This window comes from Podarcis vaucheri, assembly GCF_965113315.1.
Source record: "Podarcis vaucheri genome assembly, chromosome: 8".
NCBI lineage: Eukaryota > Metazoa > Chordata > Lepidosauria > Squamata > Lacertidae > Podarcis > Podarcis vaucheri.
In genome coordinates this window covers 60,504,291-60,530,001 of record NC_138766.1, presented here as the reverse complement: position 1 = coordinate 60,530,001, position 25,711 = coordinate 60,504,291, and the positions used below count along the sequence as shown (strand labels likewise).

General features: G+C 42.4%; 1 protein-coding gene across 7 annotated transcripts in view; it reads right to left on the bottom strand.

Moving 5' to 3' along the window:
• Positions 1–25,711, bottom strand: part of SULF1 (sulfatase 1) — a 107,441-nt gene that overhangs the window by 33,262 nt on the left and 48,468 nt on the right. For 6 of the 7 annotated variants that reach the window (XM_082233763.1, XM_082233768.1, XM_082233769.1 and 3 more), the window contains exons 3-11: positions 23,428–23,663; positions 21,300–21,539; positions 13,835–13,986; positions 10,993–11,162; positions 5,704–5,854; positions 4,119–4,294; positions 3,376–3,504; positions 3,053–3,109; positions 1,326–1,455 (exon numbers count right to left, since the gene is read on the bottom strand). In XM_082233763.1, the coding sequence (XP_082089889.1) occupies positions 1,326–1,455; positions 3,053–3,109; positions 3,376–3,504; positions 4,119–4,294; positions 5,704–5,854; positions 10,993–11,162; positions 13,835–13,986; positions 21,300–21,539; positions 23,428–23,599 (1,377 nt within the window). In that variant the 5' untranslated portion in view covers positions 23,600–23,663. Of the gene's footprint in view, positions 1–1,325; positions 1,456–3,052; positions 3,110–3,375; positions 3,505–4,118; positions 4,295–5,703; positions 5,855–10,992; positions 11,163–13,834; positions 13,987–15,118; positions 15,209–21,299; positions 21,540–23,427; positions 23,664–25,711 lie in introns of those variants that run through there. The other variant, XM_082233767.1, reaches the window with a different exon arrangement.

Here is a 25,711-nt window from a genome sequence, read left to right as displayed (position 1 = left end):
ATGCTCCTCGAGTAAAAGCAGCAATCTTTACAAAACTGTACAACTCATGGGTCTCTGAGCAACTTCTAGGACAAAGCAACAAAACAGACATGAAATCTGTCATTAACATAAAAGCTGCTTTGAGAAACAGTAAATGCGTTAACAAAAGTGACATAAAACTACTGTTAGCTTTTTCCAAAGCTAATGCCAAACATCTAAGAAAACCCCTTCAGCTGTTCTAAGGGTGGACTCAGGCAATCCTCCTCTTTAGACCACACAGTGATACTTTCCATAGCTTGGAATTCACATAAAACTGAAAAGGACTGGCATACGTTTGATTTCTACAGCCTTCCTGTATTTAGCAATGACATACTATGGGCTCCTCTGGAGCTGGGTGAGAGGAGGCCTTGTCCAGTTGATTATAGAGAATGGAACCCATCTCATCTAACACCCTGTTTCCAGCATCAACTTACCAGATATCTCCAAAATATTCACAAGCTGAGCCTAAAGGCAGCACCAGTGTTACATCTGGCAGTGCCCTTGACACCATCCCAAGTCTCCGCTTGTTTCTCCCTGTGGCAGCAGCTGGAATGTGACAGTGTGGGTCTTTTTACTATCAGCACCTCAGCAGGAGCAATGGCAGCAGAAAGGTGTAGCAGCAGCAAGCACAGCAATCTAGACAGCCAGTGCTTCTGTTGGCACCTAACACTGAAAAGAATTCCTCCCACAATCTCCGAGGAGCTGATGTAGAGATGCTTTGGGTGGATGCCAGCCAGGCCAAAAGCCAGCAAGTGTCTGGCACTGAGAGAAGCCTCAGGCCCAGGAAGCTTTAGGTAGCAGTCTGTTTGTTGACAGGCCCTCCTGAGGGCTCAGGCCATTGGCAACTGCCCACTGGTGCCAACTTCTGGTGCCAGATCTACATGAAGACACCAGTCCTCTCCCAATTGTTTTAACTGTTTGGCAGAGGAACGGACTACCTCGGAAGATGGTGGACTCTCCTTCACTGGAGGTTTTTAAACAGAGGTTGGGTGGCCATCTGCCTGGGGTTCTTTAGCTGTGATTCCTGCATTGGACTAGATAACTCTTTGAAGTCCCTTCCAATTCTACAATATTTTCAGTATGATTTGCTTCCCAGGATCTAGTGTCTAAGAGGCCAGAACCTGGAAGTTTCCTTTGGCTCGTATGGAGAGGAAGAACCATATGTGCACTGCCTTGAGCTCCTTGGGAGAGAGGTAGGATATAAAAGTAATTTCAAAAAATTAATAAATTGTGTGCTCACCTAATCTCTCAAGAAGGCACACACAGTACAGACACAATGAAAAATGGAGGGATAGTCTCTTGCTTACCTGACCAGGCTGCTCACATGCTGTTTGGTATCTTGCTTGCTGACACAGCTCCTTTACTCTCTCATATTTGGGCAAGTGATTCGATTGCTGGGCATTTTTGCTCGCTTCTTCCTTCTTGCGCAGAAATTTACTTTTTTATATAAAAAAAGAAAAGAAGCAGCACTCTAAGGCATTTATAAGTAGCACACATGAATAAATTGCTTACAGGTATCCTGACAATCAAGCAATATAGAAAATGCCGTGAAATAAATAAGGCAAGCTTTCCCTGTAGCAGTAGCAAATAACAAAAAGACAAGAAAAAGCCAATGTGGTACCTTCCCAGATATTGTTGTACTGCAACTCCCACCAGCCCAACCCAGGATGGGAAATGTTCAGGGATGATGAGAATGGTAGTCTGATAACCTTTGAGAACTATGTGAGCTATGTGCCTTGAGATGAACGCTGTTCTTCAGGCCCAGGGTAAAAACCTGGAAATGGCTTTCATCTGTATCTTTGGGGATTTCTCTGTTTCAGCCAAAGTTATCCCCTTTCATAAGACCTTCTACTGTTAAGAAGATGTGTGGAAGCCCCGGGCAAGCCCTTTCCAGATATAACACCCCCCAAAAGACTATAAGTAGGGAGGACAGCACTGAAGATGTCACCCCTGAAATGATGCATGCACATTAGAACAGCTGAGCAGAGTCCCTACACAGACTGCCATGCACACAAGCCTTTTCCTGTGAAAGATTCTGCATCACAGGAGATGGGAGATACAGCCATACCTCGGGTTAAAGAACGGGTTCCTTCCAGGTTTCGCTGCTCACGCATGTGCGGACGCTCAAAATGACATCATGCACATGCGCAGAAGCAGCGAGTTGCGACCCGTGCACATGCGCAGACGCAGGTTGCGTTCGGCACAGGTTGCAAACAGGGCTCTGGAACGGATCCTGTTCGCAACCAGAGATACCACTGTACTTGCACAGTTGAAACTCCCTTCTTCAGACTTCTCCCCAACCCCACACTCACTGTGGGAATGGGAGAGTGAAGGGGATACAAAGAGTTCAGGAAGCAGAACCACACTCTGGCCATGACACAACTAAGGGGCGGATGCCTGACCAGAGTTATGAAGGCTCCTTCATGCATTCTAATAAACGTGCACAGGTCAAGGGCAGCAGCTTATTGCTCCCATGTACATATTAATGTCCAAAAAGGAACAATGCACGCGCACGCACACACACTCGCAGATGCTCCTCTCTCTATTCCCAAGAAGAGCAGGCTGCTTAAGGCAACTCATCAGTGAGAGGGAGGTTCTCTGGATGTGCTCACACACACAACTGTCTTTATTACTGTTTCATATTATTTCGGGGTTGACCTCAGGCATCAAAAATGCCAAGTCTCAACGTCCGACACATGAACCATGAGTCAGAGGCTGTTGCTGCAGGGCTATGGATCTTGCAAAGACCTCTTGGCATTGGACAAACAGCTAAGAGCAGCAATTAACAGACAAGCTGAAGGAAAGAAAAACAATGGGATCTGGGAAATTGCTGGATGAAGCTGCTTTGAGGTAAGGAATGAGCTTCACAGACTGCAGTGTCAATGGCAGCAAACAAATGGGCCAAGCTACCAGAAAGAAGGAAGCCAGATCTGTGCATTTACACGCAACATTTATTGCTTCGCTGCCCATTAAAAAAAAGTGCAGTTGCCCACCAGGAAGATTTTCCCAGAACTCTCTCAGCCCCAATAATTACCCTCTTTCCACTAGGAATGTATCACGCCAAACTTTGGTTTTCTTGTTTGTTCGAAACCTGAAATCAAAATAATAATATTTACTGTTGGCCTCTATGACTATGTTTGTCTAGGCAATTAAAGGTGAACTATTTATTTTCCCTCCAAACCAACTAGCTGCCCACATGTTCCCACAGTTTTAGAAATGTGTTTTTTTAAAAATAGGTTTAAGCTGGGAAAGCAGGGGCCGACTCCACTACTTTTACCACAATTCGTTTTCTATCTGCTTATTGATTTACTCAGGCATTTGCTACCAGACAGCCTTCAAGAAGGAGCTTTAACTCACCTGTTTCCTGCTTTTTCAAGGTCCAGCAGTTTTAGAATAGATTTGCCATCCATATCGGGAGGGGTGTCAAGTCCTGCAATATCCAAAACTGTTGGAGCAAGGTCAATATTCAGTACTAACTGAGATATTCTGCAAAATTACAAGAAAAGGTCAGAGTTATATTAGGCACGTTGGAAGCAACCTTTCACATCCTTGTAGAATTTGAACGGCAATTACTTCCAGTGTAGTACTTTGATGTCAAACTGTATATAATAGGAGTGAAATCTAAAAGTTCCCCTTCCAGAACTGTGCAATTAGCAGGAACATGCTAATACTGTATCAAGACATTTTTTAAATATGAGTCTAGGTTAAGCAGTGATATAAAGCAGACATTCTTCTCTTGCCAGTAGACTCATCACAAAATCTATATTTATGTAGCCTGCTACGCCACTATGAGTACAATATATCTTCACATGACCCTAATAACTCTTTAGCAGCAAGTCACAAAAGAAGAACTGCACAGGGCTATAATAAAACAATGAAGGAGCTTCATTATACCTTTAGCAAGTGCTTTTTTTCTTTCTCTCTCTCTCTCTCTCTATATATATATGTAAAGGGGAGGGGGTAGGTTTGATCTTCATAGCCAATGCTTTGCAATAATCTTGTTGAAATAAAAACTAGCCACTTAAGAAGGACAATCAAATGTGCTTACAAATATTTTACATTAGGTACAACAGCTGTGCTGCAGACATAGGAGAACGTACACTGATCCCGGCTCTACACTTGGACCACGAATAAAGAAAGGGACGCGGATGTCAAAGTCATATGGCATTGACTTCCCTTTGACCAGTCCAAACTGCCCAATATGGTAACCATGGTCAGCAGTGTAAATAATGTAGGTATTCTCCAGTTCTCCAGTCTCCACTAGCATGTGATATAACTGAAACAGAATAAATAGAAAAGTAAATATGGAAAAAATGCTAAGTCAAATCTATCACACACACAGCAGGCATATACAAGCAAATATATGCAAACAATCTTATACGGTTGCATTTCGGTGTTGAACCAACACCACCAAGGCAGCAACTTTTCATATTGTAGTTTATTAGGGTTTTTGAGATAGCTTGTGGGTTTCACACAATATATGTCCACTGCAAATATCCTGTACAGTGAGTGACCACTGTTGGTTGTAACCATATCTGTCTCAATAGCAGAGGATGGACAAAGGCAGTTGTAAATCATTTGCTACTGAAAAGTCTTCCTCTCGTGTGGTTATGGAGCCACATGGATATGTCTTAGACCATTATTCCTTCTAAGAACACCCAGTATCCTCTACTCAGGATGAGAGGTAGTCATCAAGGCCTCAAGTGAAGATCTTTCCCAGACCTTCCATTAGAGATTTCCTATCCACGAAGATGCCAGGGAACCTTCTACCTGCCTACCATGTGCTGTATCAAAAAGAGAGAACAACATTATAGTGAGAGTTTCACAGAAATGGTGGCTGCAGAATGAATCGCTCCAGAAGATTCAAGCCAGTGGGTTGGATTTGTGGATGCTTCTGCCAATAGATATAGCTCCTCTGGATCCAAACGAATGAGCTCAACCACATGGTATATATCTATATATATTCTCTCCATTTTCTAAATCCAATTCATTCTTTTCCTATCAGAAATGGAATTACTTTTTGCCACATTTAACAATAGAAAATGACTTCTTATGGCGGTCGTGCATGGTTATAGATATGCAATTCAGATATTTGTCCAAGGAACTCTAAGGCAAGTAATATCTGTATCCAAAGCCGCCTTCTCACCATTCCAGAGGAGTAAATCTCCTTTTGAGAAAAGGTCATAGTCAAGTTAAGAAAATAACCTACAGAACACAAATTAAAACGCAGCCTAACTCTGCCAAACTGCTGAAAGATTTCCTGGATAGGGTTGCTTCTTCAGAATTGCTTGTTAGTGTTATAAATAATACCACATCATTCTATGCCATTTCCCCTCGTACAAAGAGCTGCAGAATTCTGGGCAGACATCTCCTTTATGATAGGAAAGTCCTATCTCTCCCTCACCCCCTTTGTTCCTCCCCCTTTCAACTGAGAAGTATGAACCGGGGAAAGAAAGAGGGGGGAGTGCCTCTTTGGGGTTAACACCAATGTGGGAAATACTGTATTCTGGGACAGGGATTCATTATTCTGCTAACTTCTTCTTCTTCTTTCTCCTTTGGCGATCACTCATAGCCAAGTAAGATAGCCTTCCATGAACACAATATTACTAAGGGGCTCATGACAGCAGCAGGATTAAAGAGAGTGGAAGGCTAAAAAATTGTTTTCAAGATTTTCATTTTGCTCACCCTTTCCATGGAGTCATCAACTGACAGCAAAGTTTGAAGTCGTTTGCGCTGCAAGGTATTTGTGAATTCCATGTGGATAGGAAGCATGGGACCTGTATATTGCATGATCCAATGCTTATCCATATTTGGTGCATAGTTGTAACTGGGAGTTCTTAAAAAAAGAGAGAGAAAGAGAGAGATGATAGTTTAGAAGCTTCCAAAAGTTCATTTCTCTTGTTAATACCTGCACGCTTTGCCCGTAAAATGCCTGATTTGATATGATTTGCATGCTTAGCATAACAGGATCTTTGAAAAAAATGTGATAAAAGAAAATACATTTCCATAAATCAAGAGGTAAGATTAAGCAATAGCAACTAAGCAAATCCAGCTGTATACACTGCAGATCTGGGATCTGACCCAGTTACAACTCCAGTATTCTATGCATTAACTCTGAGATGTTTTCTGAAGCCCTTCATCACAATAAGCAGGTGTCTGGGAAAGAATACCCAGATCGCACAAATTTTCATTTTCTTTTAACATGATTAGAAGATGGTGTCATATCCTACAACATACGCAATTGTGCTCCTCACATCTATGCGACTATTGTTCCTGGTTTTTTCTTCTGCAGAAAAAAAACATAGTTCAATGCTGAATAGCATTGAATGTGCTTACATTCCAACATGACACAGTCTTTTTGAACAGAAAGGTTTTGCTTGTACACCACCACCATTTCCTTTACATAGACAGATTTTGTCAGTTCTCTGTAGCATCTTTACCTGCTTTGCTCCTACAACATATTTATCTATTCATTTCTACATTAAATCTGAGGCAGGAGAGGCCCTACATCGAAATGATCTTGAATCTTAGAAAGACAGAGGCCTTAGGGGTGGGTGGTTCTTGTGGTGGGAGATAGATCAACTGCCCAGTGGCGGAGCTTCATGCTCCAGAACTGGGGGCGGAGAGCAGGCGGGAGTGGGGCTGGTGTGCACCCTGGGAGTGGGGCGCACCGCCCACAGGGGCGGGGCACGCATCCTGGGGGTGGAGCATGCAGGCAGGGGGCAGCTGCGATGGCACCCTGCCGGGATTGCATTGCCGGGGGCAGTGCGCTCCTCCCGCACTCCTCTTCCTCCACCAGTGCAACTGCCTAAGCAGGATATGTGAAGGAGCTGCTACCCAGGGTCCAGGCTCTATCTATGATCCAAAAAGAAGTGTTTGCACATGCAGAATGCAAGCCAAATTCTTGACTACGACATTACTCTTATAATTGCTTTCCCAACCTTTAATAAACACATCTGCTCCCTTCATTAAGCCTTCTATGTTTATAACCCAGAGAAATACTTTAGAGACATTGAAAAGAAAAAGAACGGAAGTTCTGCATGAGCTCAGCAGGATGTTGTCCTTATTTTTCACCAAAGAGCAAAGCCACACAACACTGTTGCATCCCAGATTTCAAAAGCAGTTTGCCATGCGGCATGGGGAGGTTGAGGGAGACACTGAAGCTCAGACACCCACAAAGCTTAATGGGGCATCTGGAGCTAGTAAGGGATTTCAACACACCCCTCTAGAGACCAAATTGACCTAATCAGGATTTCATTGACCTGGGACTCATGCATAGGATCATACCCAGCATCAAGCTAAAAATCATTAGCACCACCAGAAAGGTCTGAAGCTGGTTTGTAAGTTATCTGTACTGTGCATTTCTACTTAGAAGCCAGTTCCACTGAGATCAGTCGGTAGTATAGGATTGAAGTCTAAATGAAGTGATTTTAAACTGGGATGCATTTCCCATAAACAACCTACGAGGGCTAAAATGTACACTTGATTGTCCAAAGATCACATTCCACTTTCTATTAGCAGCTTTGAGAAATGATTCATTCTAGATTAAGAAGCACTCCTAGCCTAGTGTCATGAGTGAAAACACCCTCAGAATAGTCTCTTAGGATCAGAAATACAGCCAACGGTATGATTTCACAGCGTTTCCAGAAACATCAAGGGACCAAAACTGAAAGTGATTAGTCCAAGAGGTTTCCATTACAGCAAGCACACGTTTAAATATTCCACGAGAGGCAAAAGACACAATAAGTTTCTCTCCGTGATTAAGCCCTGTCAAATAATGTTAAACTAGATGTAAGAATCTGCTTCAGACCAAATAGCTTAACCAATACAGCACACCGGAATCGGCAGTGATTCTCCAGAGACACTTATGCAGAGGCCTCTCTCAACACAAATACATGTTCCGTTTAAGAGGGAAACAGAATAATTAGCAAGTACCTGCTGTATCGTGGATCTAATGGTGATCCCCAAGGGAAGAAAAAGCAATAACAGTCACATTCCTTATTAGACTCACACACTTGATTTAGGCACTTATGACACCATTACACACCCACACCCACACATCCCTTTTCAAACAATTTCAGGGTATATTTCCCTAGCCAATGGCAATTCTCAAAATAGACTGTAGGCCTTGATCTTGCCTTCTGCAGACAATTTAAGAATGGGATTCTATGCTGAAATCCACTTGTTCTGGCAGAGCCCCACTGACTTAATCAGAGCTGTGCCAACAAAAACTTCACTTAGGATTACAGCCAGAACATACATTACACTGAATAACAATTCTTTGGTGGTTTTTCCTATTGCTTTGCCTTGTTCTTACAGTTTAATGTATGTTGCATGTTTTCACTTGGTTGCCTTTGAAAAATCACCTGCACATCACATAACTAGATGTATTTGCACGTTATACACACTGATAAAATCTTTGTGAAGCTTTTTTTTTTTTAGTCTAAATACACATAAAACTAAATATTTCTCATACATAACATTCCTAACGCGGCAACTTCCTAACATGGAGAATGCATACAATTTTTTAAAATCCCCCTACCCACCCTCAAAAAAGAAGCCCAGTGTCACTTGAGGAGCTAAATTTTACATTCAATCCGCACACCTAGATATGAGAAAGAGCAAATCAAGCACCTTCAGTGAGATCTTTAAAGGAGAAAATGACAGTCACTTCTTGAAGAAGAGACACAAAAAGTGTTGTTGTTGTTTATACTGCTATGTTGATACCTGGTAGGTATGTATTGTTACCAAGAGAAATAATTTATGTTTGCTATGACTTGCAATACTGGCATGCCCTCAGGCAGCACCACGGCCCTGCTCTGTGGTGGGAGCCTCCTAATCCCTCACCGTTTTGACATTCCCATAATATCCCAACATCACAGAATTTAAGCACAAGTTGCTTTGCTTGAAAAAAAAAACAAAGTCTAATTTGTCTCAACATTCAGGACAAAACAAGTTTCCAGAGCTGCCAGACACAAACCTCCTTAAAACACAAGGCTCAGTGGAGACCAAGTATTTGTAACTCTCCTAAGCCTATGATCAGTCCCTCTGTGTTATCCTGCTTTCTCCTGCTCAAACTCCTCTCTCTTTCCTTTTGCAGCACTCAAGGTGACTACAGTGTCTTGCTCACAGTGTCTTGCTTCAGGTCACTGTAGGAAACTTGTTTCTAACCACAGGTTAAACTCTGGTTTGCATTCACCTCCAGGATAAACCTACGCATTCAGTAAGATGAGGGCGCAGAATTCTGAAGCAATAAAGTGAACTATATGAGTGTGCAATTCTGAAATATATTTTTTTTTTTTAAAAAAAGGAGCTTCCTACAAAGTGGAAAAACCCCTATAACATCAAAGAGAAATGATCAACCCGCTCTCTTGTTGTGCCAGTTTCCACGGGCAGGGAGATTTCAAAACGTAATTAGCATTTTAAAAAGTGATTCACAGCTACAACCTAAAACTGTACAATCCATTCTTCCACCTCAGGTGGCACCACTATTGAATGTTAACGGCAGATCGGATGGTGCTCAGCAGCAAATGCTTGCTCATTCTTGCTAAAATAAGTTGTCACACATTAAAATGTACAGTAGGATTAAATGCCAAAGGGTAACTTCTGTTGAACATCATACAGGAAGCTTAAAAGCCTCTGATACCACCCCCTTACACACATGCAGAAGTCCTATGTTCTTCAATCCCTGGCATGTGTAGTTAGTTAAAAGGCTCGGGTAGCGGTTGGTGGGAGACGTTTCCCTGAGACCCTGGATAGCAGCTTCTGCTAGTCAGATTAGACAGCCCTGGCCTAGATGGACAAATAAGCAGCCCTGGTATAAAGGCAGCATCCTAGATACCTAAGAAAGAACATACAATAATAACCAGATGCACAGGGAAGGGGGAGCCTTCCTGCTCTGCACCTGTGAGCTATCGCTACACCAAGGTCACAGAAACTTCTATCAGGCTGGGAAAGGAACCTGGACACTAGTTTCCAGCCAGATAGCTGTATAACGTATCGGCCACTGTCTTCTGAGCTGTAAAGCAATGCACAAACATGCAGAATCCCAGGAGCTGCAGCATGTGAAATGGCTGTCTGTACAATTGCATGGTGCCTTGGAGGCAGACTCACAATATCCATTTGAAGCATATCCAATGCACGCTGATAAAGCACATGACTTCCTCCACAGAATCCTGGGAACCATAGCCCCAGCACCCTTAACAAACTACAGTTCCCGGGAAACCATGAGTTTTAAGTATGCTTTAAATATATACTGTGGATCTGCATGTGCATTTAACCTAGAGACAAAAGGCATCCACCATTCATTTAAACATCTATAATCCTATACAGTGGTGCCTTGGTTCTTGAACTTAATCCATTCCTGAAGTTCGTTCAACTCCTGAAACCATTCGAAAAACAAGGCGCAGCTTCCGATTGGCTGCAGGAGCTTCCTGCACTTAATCAGAAGCTGTGGAAGCCGCGTCGGATATTTGGCTTCTGGAAAACATTCGCAAACCGGAACACTTATTTCTGAGTTTGAGGCATTCAGGAGCCGGTTTGTTTGACAACTAAGCCATTCGGGAACCAAGGTACTACTGTACTCATATTCTTAGATTATAAATTATAATAGAGTGCAATGGTGCTTACTCCAGAAGTGTGTGTAAGTTAGCAGCCTATCTACAGCTCATCTATCTGACGGACCAGGGCAGAAAAATAGGAAGAGAACCTGCAAAATAGCGAAACATTTGGTACATATCACCCTACACAGACGCCTCCGAGGTTCTCCTATAGTCACCAAAGAGGCAGAAACCTCCAACAGACACAACCTCTGCAAAGAAAATCATGAGCTGTCATCCTGACATCTAGCGGCAAGATACACAATTAAGAAAAAGCCCCCCTCATTCAGTCTAAACAGTAATGTCATGTTTTATGCAGGGGCATTTAAGCAGCAGTCAAATCATCAGCATAGTCATGGTGCAATGTTTAACTTACATGTGCTGGGAAGCATTTGGATAGAGCTCAGAGAACTGTGGCGCAGAGTCTTCAGGACCATGGGGAGCCGCGTGACTGATAACCATCATTATAGGTCTATGGGGATACATCCTCTTAGACGTTTTGAAATAGTTAATGCTGTCATTAGTGATCAAATCTGTGAAATAGTCCTGAAACAAACATTCAACACAAAAACAAGAATTGCCAAGTGCGTCGCTTATACCAGACCATATCACAGTGCTTCATTCTGCTAGGGTGAGCTATGAAACAAACGCGATTTCTCTCAGGCTCCAGTTTCAAAAGCTGGGCTAAAGAAGCAGACACAATTCCCAAAGACCAGAATTACAATTCCGTTCCAAAGTCAAGTCTGTGCCCAGATGAACAGCTGTGTTCTGGGAAGGATTAACAAACAGGATAGCAAGGGAGAACGGAGGCAAAAGGTGTCAAGGCAAAGCAAGAACAGAGGAAAGGGTGGATTAAGGCAGTAAATTCAGAGATGAGGAAGGAACTGAACACAGGTCTTTCTGACCCAACCACAATACAATGATTCAGTACTGCAATAATGCACAAACGGAATACACTTTGTCTATTTTATATACAATTTTTTTTAAGGTTATTACTTGCCCTTTTCAAAATGGCCTAGTTCAGATGTAGCCATAGTTTAGTGTGACAAGAACAAGTCACAGTGACTCATACACTCCCCCTTCCTTTGGTGCAGCTGCAAGGAGTTTCCCATTTACCATAGCTTAGTTTGTCCAAACTGACATACAGTGATTGTTAGGCACAGCTGTTTAAACAAATGCTAGCCATAGTCAGAGTAGACTCACTGAAGTAAATGAACGTGACTAACTTAAGATTCACTTCATTTCAATGGACTTACTCTGAGTTGGACTAGCATTGGACACAACCCATAGCTAACAGTAAACAAGTCTGCTGATCTGCATAACAAGCTGTGTTTAATGGGAAAGAGAAAATGCCTCTTTCCAGCCAGAAACCCGGTCAGATGGGCGGTGTATTATTGTTGTTGTTGTTGTTGTTGTTGTTGTTATTATTATTATTATTATTATTATTATTGACAACTGCACCACAGAAAGGAATTGGGGAAGTGCTTGAGACCAAGGCTTGAGGAATATTGCTCTCAACACAATAAACAGTGATTTTGTGGAACTGCCCAAATGCAACCACTGGCTGAAAGCTGTCACTGAAAATGGCAAACCACGCTATGGCAACATGATGAGTTTACGAAAGAAGTGAGATCTGAACCAGGAATATCCACCTAGATCAGGCTTCTTCAACCTTGACCCTCCAGATGTTTTGGGACTACAATTCCCATCATCCCTGACCACTATCTAGCTAGGGATCGTGGGAGTTGTAGGCCAAAAACATCTGGAGGGCAGAGTTTGAGGAAACCTGACCTAGATCATAGCTCAGACTCACAAATCATGCTATCTGTGTTCTTGTTACAATAAGAATCATCCCACTCATTTCTTAGGAGTTCTCCTCCAATTGAAGTTCTCCTCCAATTGCCTTCTCGGGCAGGAGAGCATTATTTGGCCACAGGAGATGGCTCTTTCAGTATTGACACCTTGACTTTAGAATGCCCTCTTAGAGAGGCTTGCCTGGTACCCACACTGCAATCATTTTGGTGCAAGGTTAAAACATTTTAATTCATACTGCCATTTAACATTGTCTAAGCCATCTCATACATAATGGTTTAAATTGCTTATTTGTTTACTCACTTACACACACACACACACACAAACACACACACACACAGTGTTTGCGTGCTGCCCTAGAATCAGAATCAGATGAAGAGCAACTTATAAAATATTTTAAATAATTTTTAAAATGTGCACGAACACATCTAACCATCAGTGAGTCTTCTTTTTAAATTGCATAGTTTAGAGCAGCAGTGCAGCTGCTATTGTCAAAGTAGCCCCTTGCCAACCCCCAACCAACAACAACACCCCTAGCTTAATGGAGAGCCAAGGTAGTAAAGTGAAAATCTGCAAGAAAGAGGAAGGAACAAAAAATGTAAAGATGAAAACTCAATAATTAAGCCACCTGCCAACTCTAAGCATTCAATTTTTGGCCCAACGAATGGGTGTGAGCTCCAGAGAAGAGTTCCAAGACAATGTGTGCAGCTTCAAACACTTCCAGGCATGACTAATCAATCAAACAATGTGGATACAAATTCCTGAACAGCTGCAAAAGCAAACACTGAAAGGAGGCCGAGTGCATTTTGCACAACACTGTTGGGGCAACCCGAACAGCTGTGATCAGTTTCACCCCATTGCAAAGAACCTACAAATTAACTGACCCCACAGAACTCCCCAAATAACTCCTCAAACTCCTAGAAGTTCAAAATATGGTTGAGGAGTGGCTATACAGTATTTAAAGGGGAAATTCACTGAAGGTATTCTACCCCAATTTCCAGCTAACATCTTCTCGCACCTGAAGCTCAACCAGCTTTTTGAGTTCAAGGGTGTTTTAAAAATGCAATAATATTCTTAAAGTATTTAATAACGCATGTACTTCTTTTCTATAGAAAAAAAACCGTGAAGAGTATCAGAGAACACAAATCCTAATTAAATCACATTTAAGTTGAGGGGGGTAGGATCCATTACAAATTCACAGCAGCACTGAATGGGCTTTTCCGTTCTGTGAACGCAGTTACATTTCAAAGGAGTTCTAACCCTACAGATCAGAACACAAGATTTAAGGCCATGGGTGGGCAGAAATCGAGAGACCTTGAACATAACATTAATTCTTCTAGCATGATGAAAAAAAGGGGAGTTTTACAGATAACACCTAATACTATGGAAACATGTCTGTGCAATACCTTTGCATAATCAAAGCCGTGCTTCTCTTTGAGGCCATTGCGACAAATAGTATAGTTATAGAAACGAGAGTTCTTGATTAATCCAACCCACTCTCGCCAGCCAGGAGGGATGTAGCTGCCATTGTATTCATTGAGGTATTTCCCGAAAAAAGCTGTGAAAAGAGAAAGAGGAAATGTAGGTTTGGTCGCACTCCTGGGCATAGATACTTGGTCTTGGTCACACCCAAAATTCATGGATGAACAGATGTGTGTGTGTGTGTGTATATATATATATATATAGGTTTTGGTGTCTTCGGGTGTCTTCCCGTGTAAGAGTCGGGGTGTCTGTGCGACGTTTCGACGAGGTCTCACTCGTCATCTTCAGGCTGGTGCTTTCGGCTTCTTGTTACTGGAACAGAGCAGAATCTGGTGTTTGAGTTCCTATAAATACTGTTGAGGGGTGTGGTGTATAGCCTCCAACGTTTTGGGCAGAGAGGAAGTTCCTAGATTAGTGTGCCTTTTCTTCTTTTGTTCCTTAATTACTTGAGGGATATCTTGGGTGATTTCATGAGTGATATTCTGAATACCACTGGGTGGGTCATTAAGTGTAGATTAGTTGCTAAAGCTTTCGTGTCTTGACCTCTTGAGCTTGTGAAGAGTTTTTCTGAGAAGATGGCTGTGCTGCATTTAGTTGTGCTCTGGCTTGGCTTCGTGTATAGGGGCGAGCTGTGGTTTTCAAAGCAGTTTACAAACAGAAGTACAGTAGAAATACCAGGAAGTGCAGTAGATTGTCAGAATACGTTGATTAATTTACAGAAAACAATTGTTTGTTTTCAAAGCCCACAGTTTAGACACAGCTACAAACCATATGTTTGAAGTATTCTATCTTTAACTACACCTTTGTTAATTTAAGTAAGTGATGGGGGACCTCAGGCCCAGGGACCAAACGGGACCCTTCAGGCCTCTCTATTTATTTTATATTTCTTTATTACATTTTTATACCACCTTAATCTTCCAAGGATCTCAAGGTGGTACACATGGTTCTCTTCCTCCCCATTTCATCCTCACACACGTTCACTTCATCAAATCTGGCCCTCTTTGAAAAAAGTTTGGGCACCCCTGGGCTAAGGGATGGTGCCTGGCCCAAGGTCACCCAGTGCGCTTGATGGTGGAGAGGGGATTTGAACCCACACCTCCCAGGTCCTAGTCCAACACTCTAACCATTACGCCACGTTGCATCTCTACCTGGCACCCAAAACAATCCCCTCTCTTTAGGCCTCAATCCTTAGTAGCCCTACATTGTACCTTCCTTGTGTGCCTGCCTGGAATATATCATTGAATTCTGACAATGCTTCTTGTTTGCCTAGATGGAGGACAGAGATGATTACATGAGTCTACGTAGAAACTAGCCCACTATACAAAGGTAAAAATAATGTTAATTGCTCCGCCCACTTTTGCATCTAGCTCCGCCCACCACAGGCATGTGGCCTTCGGTAGATTGCCCTTCCGGATGAAAAAGCTTCTCCACTCCCGATATAATTCCCTATTAACATAATTCATTATCAGACAGCTAGGTGAGCAGGTGGCCTCAAAATTTAATATTTAGGTAACATGGTCCAGACCTATTAAGGGCACTTTTATAGAGCTAACTGGAACTTTCCAAAGTTACTGCTACAGGTTTCCCAGCTCAGAAGTGTTTAAGAGCAGAAAGAGAGTTCAGCTACTACCAGAGTATTGAGACAGGAATTCCTCATAGCGCTGCTCTTCTAAATGACTTTCCATGCGCAGACACAGTGATTCTCAGATTTCATCCACTTCCCGATTTGCCTAAGTGGCTGCAGCTTTAATTACCATATGGAGGGAAATGAAATAAAACCACCTCGTCTTTTCAAACAGCCATTAATCTGGTGTTAATTCAATGAACCATATTCTTCTAGAGCTAAGCAAACATGGGGACATTTTCCTTCCAAACAGCAGATACCAGATTAGCCTGGGGAAATCCAGGTTCAAAACTGTAAGATCATAAGAAGAGCCTGTTAGATCAGGCCAATGGCCCATCTAGTACAGCGTCCTGTTCTCACACTGGCCAACCAGATGTCTGTGGGAAACCAATGGGCCAAACATGAGCGCAAGAGCATTCACTCCTCCCATGGTTTCCATCAGAAGCAATGCTGTCTCCAATTGTGGAAACAGTGCATAGCCTTCAAAGCTAGCAGTCATTTATAGTCCTCTCCTCCATCCCTACAAAAATCTACCTTATAGCTGAAGATAAAGGAGTGGACCATGTTCACCGCCCTGATTGGACAAAAATAAGTAATACATGCTCCCTTCAGGAGAGGCTGGATTTGTTGTGGACTGAAATCAGGACTTCCTGTCAAGACAAGTGGAGAAAAACTGACCCTAGCATCAAAACAAAATCGTCATCATGATGTGATGGGGTTACCAATATAAATAATTTTTTGAACTAAAACAAAATGCCAAGTACTTAATTGTAAGGACAAAACACCTCTGTTCTTTAAATTCCTGATTATTTCTCTAGCCCTTTTGTACTGCACTTTGATTTCTTTCTATATTCTCATCATATCCAGTACAATAAGAACCTCTTGTTCCTACTATACTGCAAAAGTGGCCAGCTCTGTGGAGACCATGCAGCTGAGGGGCAAGCACTGTGGAAGCTATGCAGCCACCCTCCCAGCACAGGCATTGGTGCCACATATTGAAACATGGCTGGAGTGGGAGAAAGTGGCAGCTAGGCTGGGGCAGTGTGGAACTGATCCATCCATAAGAGGGTGATCTGTAAATATTTTCACAAATAAATAAATGCTGTGCACCAAATCAATGATGATGTAAAGACAGCCATCCTTTTACTTAAATGAAAAAGAAAGTCACTTTCCCACTAGATAGCTTAAAAACAGGTAATAATGCACAGGACAGTGTACGAGTGCCTTGTGAGCAATAGGCCTAAATAGCATCCTGCATTGGACTTTCAAATTTTCCACAATTGTAGTATTCTCTGTTGTTTTCTTCTTCTTTTACACTTGGCTCATTAAAGCAAACAAAACCCTACCTACATGCTCCAACCGGTTGCAACTGTGAAGCTTTTTTCCTTGCTCATGTCTGAAATCTATTCATTGATAGCCACAGGCAACATACATATTTAGAAACAGAAGCAATGAGAATTAGGAAGCCATTTCTGTTTGTATAATTAATAAAATACGAAGTACAGCTGAGTGAATAAAATGTCTCATTAAAAAGTAATACCATTTCAGGGAACATCTTTTCATTATTGTATCTAATGGTGCCCACAGGGATAATAGCAAAGATAAATGTAGATTTTTGCATTTTAATGAGACAGATTTTATCTGCAATACTGGCAGTTTTGCTAACTGTTCCCAGGACACAGTGCCATTGTTTAAGCACATGTAACATACTTTGCCAGCTCAGAATAATGGCAGTCTCTTTGACTATGCCTAATTGAGCTTGTGTAAACAGCAATCCTTCTCAAGGTGAACAATTATTATACTTGATACCCAGACAACTAAGAAGCATTTGGTGACAAATGAGGAATTGGTCAAGGAAGAATTACACTGTGCTTCCTTAAACTTGTTTGCTTACGTTTTCCTAAGCAGCTGATTGAGGAGTCTCAAAGGAAAGCATAAAATAAAATGTCATAGCTCAGTAATATCCTACGTTTAGCAGGGCTGTCCCTATCATTAGGAAGGCACATCAGGTGACAGGGGCCGAGTGGTGATAACTGGTGGTGAGGTGTTTGAGGATAGAGCAGTGTGCCTTGCAGCCTGCACTGTGCTCCCTAAGCTAGCCTGACGTCATGATATGTGGTGGATGACACTGTCCCAGCACCAATGCTGAAAGACTGAACTGCAAGTTTGGGCAATTTCTGTTCTGGAACTAGGTGGAGGCAGGGTCTACCCTGAGTGGAACTTAGTTGGCTACAATCCTAGAGTTTTTAGACATTTTTTGTTTGTTTTAGCCGAGTCATGGTTGTTTTTCCACGTAGTATGTTTCAAACGAAAGCTGACTTTCCAATGTCATTCCATTGTCTGCACACACAAGCCGTCTATGATAATGTGTCTGATTCCCCAGGAGACCCTTTAATTGCAACACTCGTAAACACCGGCCCGCAGTTCTCATAATTGCTTCAATCACAGGCATACTCCTTTGAAACAAGTGCTTGTGTGTTTCTTTTTTAAAGTGACTTGTAGAAGCCACACTATGCCCCCCAAACTCCACAAGTTTGGCTTGCTCCAGCTATTTGCAGGGGGGTGACACAGGGGGATTCCTCTCCCCAGGAACTGCCCGACTAATTTCAATGGAGTTCTTGACGTAAAACCAGAGAACACAATGGGCTCTGGATCAAAACATGTCCATGGGGTCCTGTTGTGGGTTTCCCACAGGATCCGGTTGGCCGCCGGGAGAACAGGAGGCTGGACTAGGTGAGCCGTTAGCCTGATCCAGCACAGTTCTTTTTACGTTCCCATGTTCACAGCAGTGCTCTCCCCTCTTGTGATTCCCAGCAACCAGGTAACAGAGAAAACAGAGCATACCAACAGAACAGAACAAACGCCAACGTCCTTCAAGGAAGAGGCATTCAGTACTTGAGAGACTATTTATGCCAAGTGGAGTTTATATAGCATAGAAACTGAATGCAGCTGTTGCGTGTATGTTAAGTTGAATAACGTAAGTTGGGAGGGAAAGAGTATAATAGAGAAAGAGATGCAGGAGGACTGGGCAGTGCAGAGGAGTTGGTGCTTGTAGTATATCGGCTAAGAGACTGACCTACAAGTCTCTGGTTTGACTCTCTCTTCTGCCATGAATTCAGTAGCTGGCCTTAGGCAAGTCACTCTATCTCAGTTGCCCACCTGCAACCCTTCCATGGTTGGGTTTGCTAAGCATTTTGAACTCTTTTAAGTACTATATGATGCTTGAGTAGACTACTACACCTTTGGTCAATACAAGCTATTTTAGTGTTTCAGTTAAGTAAAAGCAATTATCCATGATCATCTGTGTATATACAGCTGTATGCCTGGTTGAGAGGTAGCCAATGGCTACCTTCCAGATGCTGGCAGTGGCATTGGCTGTGCTGGCAGGCTGGCTGGGGCTGATAGGAACACCTATGCCCAGCTACGACTTTCTGGTAAGCTATGGCCATTCCTGGACCAAGGTAGCCTTACTACAGTGTTCTATGCCCTAGAAATTTTACATCTTGATTACTGTAATAGTACTCTGCATGGAGGATGCATGGAGCATGCGGTTTTGCCAGTTATGGGCCTTTGATGCTGTTTTACACAGTCCCTTGAGACTTCTAATCTATTGGACAGATGATTAGCTGTATTATGTCACGGCTGTTTGGAGCTGATAACCTCGTTCCTGAGATTTTAATAGTATTGTTCTTTCAATAAACAGCTCTGTGACTTTTTCAAAAAATGAAGAACAGCTTAATAATGAAATAACAAATAAAGTAGTCCAACACAATATGGAAGCCACAGGTCCACCCCCTGTGCTTTTAAGTATACAAATATTTTCTCAACAAAAGTTATGGCAGTGAGGACAAAACCAAACTAAAATCTAATAGTATTCTAGTAAGTAGTCCCCTGCATAAGTTGGCCTGCTTCATATATTACAATGGGAACAATCTGTTATATTAATATGTAGTTTGTTTTATAATGGAAGCAATCTGCTATATTAATAAGTGTTCTTCCACACAGGACATCATATGAAGATCCCATAACACTCAGGCCAGTTTAACCCATACAAGCAAAATGTCTTTCAGCCAAAATAAGACTTTTGCTAATGTGTTTACAATTGGCTTGAGCCCCATTGGAGCCGATTTGCAAAGGGCTTCCCACATAGAAGGCATCTGTATGGTATTTCCCCCCCTCAGTGACAGCCATGAAGACAGCATAATGCATGAAACAGATCTCCAGTACAAAGTGAAGTTTTTCTATCATTATAAGTGTTATAAAATAAAAAAGGCTCCATGCATTATTTGTCAACAGTTATTCAGATCTGCCTTGGAAAAGTATTAAACTCCTTGCCGCAGGTAGGAAAAGCATGGAGGGGGAGGAGGAGGAGGAGGAGGAGGAGGAGAAGAAGAAGTGGTGTGTGGACAGCTTCATCCCCACCCCCAGCTCAACAATTCACAGAAATTCCACTGGCAAAGTCAGTACAGTGGTACCTCAGGTTAAGTACTTAATTCGTTCCGGAGGTCCATTCTTAACCTGAAACTGTTCTTAACCTGAAGCACCACTTTAGCTAATGGGGCCTCCTGCTACTGCCACAGAACGATTTCTGTCCTCATCCTGAAGCAAAATTCTTAACCCGAGGTACTATTTCTGGGTTAGTGGAGCCTGTAACCTGAAGTGTATGTAACTTGAAGTGTATGTAACCCGAGGTACCACTGTACAGGAGAACCCTTCTTATACTTTCAAGTTAGGACATTTATTTTAGTCATGATAAAAAACACATGAGGTAGTTCCAGTGCGACTGAGACTTAAACAAGTCAATTTCAGAAAGGGAATCAGACACTGCCGTCCAAAGAAATCTGTTCTGCCTGACCTGTTCACATCTTTCCACTGTTGTTTGTTACTGCCTTAAGAACATAAGAGGTACCTTGAAAGGTCAGACCAAAAGGTTGATATAGACTAGTGGTTCATTTCCAACAATGACCAGCCATATGCTTTTAAAAGCTTCCAGCAATCCATAAACGCAGCAGTCCTCAGAGGTATCCTGCCCCTGAACACAAACCTTTACTGCCTACCATGGCAGGCTGATAGCAGGGATGGGGAACCTGTGGCCTTCTAGATGTAGTTGGACTTCAACGCTCATAAGCCACAGTCAGCATGCCCAATAGTCAGTGATGATGGGAGGTGTAGTTCAACAATATGTGGAGAGCCACGGGTTCCACATCCCTGGTTTAGGTCTCTCTCAAGCACTGCCATCTTCAAATATTGAAAGGGCTGTCACATACAAGGTGGAGCAAGCTTGCTTTCTCCTGCTCTCGAGGGTAGGACCTGAACCAAGGGATTCAAGTTACAAGAAAGAAGATTCTGACTTAACATCAGGAATAACTTTCTGGTGGTTAAGAGCTGTTCGACCGTGAAATGGACTACTTGGAAGGTGGTGGAGAGTCTCCTTCATTGGAGGCTTTTAAGCAGAGGTGGATGACCATCTGTTGTGTGTGCTTTAGTTGAGATTCCAGCATTGCAGGGGATTGGACAAGATGACCGTTAAGGTCCCCTGCAACTCTGCAATTCTATGATTCTATTATTTCAACTCAAACTGCTATGCATAGGTTCTCTCTGGTTTCCCATTTGGGCAGCAACAAGACCCAGCTCTTGTTTCAGCAAGGTTGCTGTGACACATCCCTTCCAACAATTACCCTGATGACGTTTTAAAGAACATCAATAAAAAGCAAGGTTATTTTTTTAATCAAAGATTTTAAAGGGGTGTATGTGTGGAAACTTACCAGTCCTATACCCAGTGTTGTTCAGATACACTGCAAAGGTACGTGGTTCATGCGTTGCTTGCCAGGAAGGAGAAGAACAATTTTCATTGTTGGTATAAACATTGTGGTTGTGAACATATTTTCCTGTCAACATCGAGGAACGAGATGGACAGCACATCGGGGTCGTGACAAATGCATTGACAAAAGTGGCACCTCCATTTTCCATTATCTTCCTGGTTTTATTCATCACTTGCAAAGAACCTAAAAAACAAAAAAGAGCTGTATCAGGAGCTATAGCTTATTGGATATGAACAAACTCAGCTAGTACTCCTGCTGTGGGTTCACACACGTGGCATTACCTTCAAGAGCCATACAGCCATGTGGACCATTCGTCTATAAATTTGCCAAGTTCTATTTTCAACTAAATTAAATGTTTTACTTCACCAAAGATATTTGCCGCTACAAGGGTGCAAGCTGTGGTTGAAGAGGAGGTTTGTTCACAGAGGTTAAAGTTTCATTTTATGAAAACAAGATTTTAGTCTCCTGGAAGATACACAGAATTGGTTCACGCATTGTGGAAAGCCGTAGTTAAAAATAAGCTATGGCTTACTGCGAACAAGCAGCTTATTAATACATACAGTTCTTCTCAATCATAACCTCTTTGCTCCTCCCTTTTCCCAGCTGGAAAAGAACATACATCAGGGTTGGCTTAGCTTTGTGAGCAAATCAACACTCATGGTTTGCTTGGAAAGAAGGAAGCCATGACTGCTGGTTTCAACTAAGAGTTGTTTCTTCCCCTTGGAGGAAATTGTAGGAGTAGGGTGGCCCCCAGCTCCTCACAACACTGGGACATCACATGAGTGATGTTATCCTCTCCATCGCCCTCGCAAGCTGGCACCTCTGACAGTAGACATCCCTATGCCAGTACTAGCTATACCTACTGGAGGGGGAAAGGGAATTCTTGCTAAAATAGCATCCTTTATGAGAACCTTACCCCCCTCCCATCACCCTCGCAAGCTGGTGCCTCTGATCCTAGGACTACTTCTTCTTTGGCAATCACTCGTAGCCAAGTAGGGTTGTCTTCCATGAACACAGTCTTAACAGTGACTCCGTAAGTGACTGTGGAGGCCAGTTCTGGATCCACACATCCTTCCACAGTAGGAACAGAGGTTTCCAGGCAGGAGTTGATCAAGGTGTGGGTTTGCCAAATGTGCCTTCCTCTTAGCACATTTCTCCCTTTCATCCTGAGTTTGAGCATCTTCGAAGTCTATGACACCTTTGGTAAAGGCTGTTCTCCAAATGGAGCTCTCGCAGGCCAGTGTTTCCCAATTGTCAGTGTTTATACGACATTTCTTTTAGATTTGCCTTGAGAAAGTTTGCCCCAAGTAAGTACAACCTATTCTCCAGAACACTGTAGAAATAAAGTAGCATGCAACTGCATTCCTGAGAGGTCTTCTGTTGCAGCAATAATACGTAACATGCATGAAAGATAAACTTCTGTAATAGCCTGTATAGTATCATTGTCCAGCTTATTATAAAGATGTGCGCAAATTGTACGAAATTAGTAGTGTAAAAGTAATAGAATGTTGAATACACATTATGTATGGACGTTGTGCATTATATAGTTTATTCACTAGGTGGCACTTGATATAATCCTATTTGGGTGGAGTCAGGGGTTCCCTATGGCTGTTCTCATTGGATAAAATCAGTTAACTGTTCTTGCCTCATTTCTTAAGTGGCTTCTCCTCTATGCTTCCATGATACAGTACTTCAAATGCTTAAATGCTGTTGGAAAATGGACCATTATTAGCAAAATTAGCTGCTGTTGACAGGCAGCTTCCTTCTTTTCCAAACATGACTTGCCGCACGCAATAACAGAAAGTGTTTCATTTAATCAGAGGTTGCTGAATATTAACATATATTGATTCTGCAATGTACCTCTCAACAAAATGGGAATCAATTATCAAATGCAGCGAGAAAATTGATTCCCCTCCCCCCTTGGAGCACGATTTACAAATCTGTCAAGTAAGTATAATAATGTGAAGGAAAGGCAAATATGCTAAGGATCATTTACAGAGAAGAAAGTGATCTTTAAAAAACAACCAAAGAGGACTGAGTGAAATTATGCAGTAAATTTCAACAGACTTACCCAGCTCCACGTCTTGGTCATCTGTGAGTACAAGGATAATGTTTGGCCTGATATTTTTCCGCTCCTGCTGTACACGTCCTCTGAACCTTGGGGATTTGACAGTAGTACAGTGGCTCCTTAACAGCTCAGTGCCAAGCACAGTCCATATAAATGCAATGCAATAATGATTCATTGTATCTGTCCAATACTGCAGTTAAACCCTCGTGCAAATGCTTCTGTTCCTTAATTTTCAAGCTCTGGATAATGAAAGGGATAAAAAAGGGGGGTGGGGAGAGGAAAGAATGAGAGAGAGAGAGAGAGAGAGAGAGAGAGAAACCTAGTTTAAAGCTCAGCTTGCATTCGATTAAATATACATAAGACAGAACAGAAAACTGTTCTTATAGCTGGATGTTGCTTTTTGAAAATGATACCGATATTTTTCAATGGCAATGCGCTTGGTTTTCCTTCTCCAAGATTTAGTGCTAGCTGTATTTTATGGTTTGCTGCACAGCCATCTTCCAGAGATGCTTCTGTTTTCTTTACAGCTCATTATTTTCTTCTATTATTATTATTATTCCACTTTATCTTGCTCAGGGCAACCCAAAGTGACTTGGGTTATACTAGATGATGCTTGTGGTCCCTTCCAACTCTACAAATCTATTATTCTATGACTTATAACCAAACAACTGATCCAGAAAAAAAGCATTTTGAACCTCTTTCGAAGAAGCCCTCTAAATGTGGTGTTCAAATCCATAACTTCTTCATTCCCTGTTCAGCAGTATGTCTCTTGTGAAGCATGGCTGATATCCTTTCCTGGGAGCATTGAAAGAGAGACGTCACTTAAATCCATCTCTCCTTATATACGGGGTTTCGGTGAGTACATGCCCTAATGGTTGGAAAGGCCCAGGTTTTCTTCAGAAAATCAGCAAAGCTAATCGGCTTGCTTTCTTCCCTTCAATAAACATTACTATGTTTCTTTCATCTCCTTTCCGTTCAAGAGAGGTCCCGTCCCAAGGCACAGAACAGCAGGCCTGTTTTAGTCCAACTCACCTGCACTTCTGAAGCAGAGATAAAGACCTGGCTGCCGGCCGTAATCTCTAACATTATTTGACGCTGCTCTGTTTCTGTTTGCAACTTAACAGAGAGCTCGTATTAAGTGACAGTCCAGATGATCCTACCCAGCACCATGAAAGGCCGTATCCCTGTCCCTCATCAATCAGCAGTGGGACTGAGCACATCATCTATAATGCACGACAACTTGAAGCAAGCGTTTGTCCCCAATTCTCCATTTCCAGATTCGGCTCACTGAGCCTATCAGAACCCCTTTCTCAATGGCTGTCAGTCAAGCAGCCCCACTATTGTAAGCCCTAATGCAACCTCAGGAGGGGTCTCCTTGCTGTGGCAGACTTAAACCCACAACAGAAAATGATTGATGGGCCTTGTGACTAAAAAGGTTAGTCACTTACACTCCAGCATTCTCTGCCCCATTGGCAGAGGCTCCACCAAGCGATGGAAACTCGTGATAATACTAACTGAACATGAAACTTAATTGGCCATATATTTTTATTTTAAAATACAGACAGGGCTTGAAGGCAGACGAGGTGCAAGGAGGCATCCTCCATGGGAAAGTCTGCTTGGAAAAGAGGCGACACCAGCCTTAATGAGAATGGAACGCAACTCATCAGACAATCCGTCCTCCCACACCTGAGACTTCATATTTAGGCATGCAACATTAACTAGTAGGGGATAAATCAGCAGAACTAATTAAATGGAAGCATAGCATAGCAGAGAAGGCAAAAGGGGGTGGGGGTGGTCCCATCACTCATTTCAAAACACAAAGGAGGGATGCAATTCCTTAGGGAGAAATTTGACACAGACCACCAGCAATAAACGTATATATCGTTTAAATGCTGGATTTTTTTCTTTCTTTTCACACCCACTTATTACTTGAAACTTCACAACATATCCTATAAACAGTGTCATGCATCTCACTCCTCGGGAGATAATTGCACCAGGAGAGTGTGAATGTTGTTGTTGTTTTTTTAAAAAGAACGAAACAAAAAACCCCTCCAAGCATCTGTAAGCAAAGAAATCCGGGCTCCATTGTCTGTGCATAAACATTCCAATCTCTGATTGACATCACAGCATAAAGGCAGTATGCTGGAGGATTCTGCATGCTAAGTTAAATGCTATTGCCCTGACTACATAACATTCAGATAAGTAGACTGGAAGTCAGTAATTAGTCTGAGCATGTTCTCTCTACCCTTAAAAATATTTTGGTTTTCAACCATTTGCTCCAACTGGA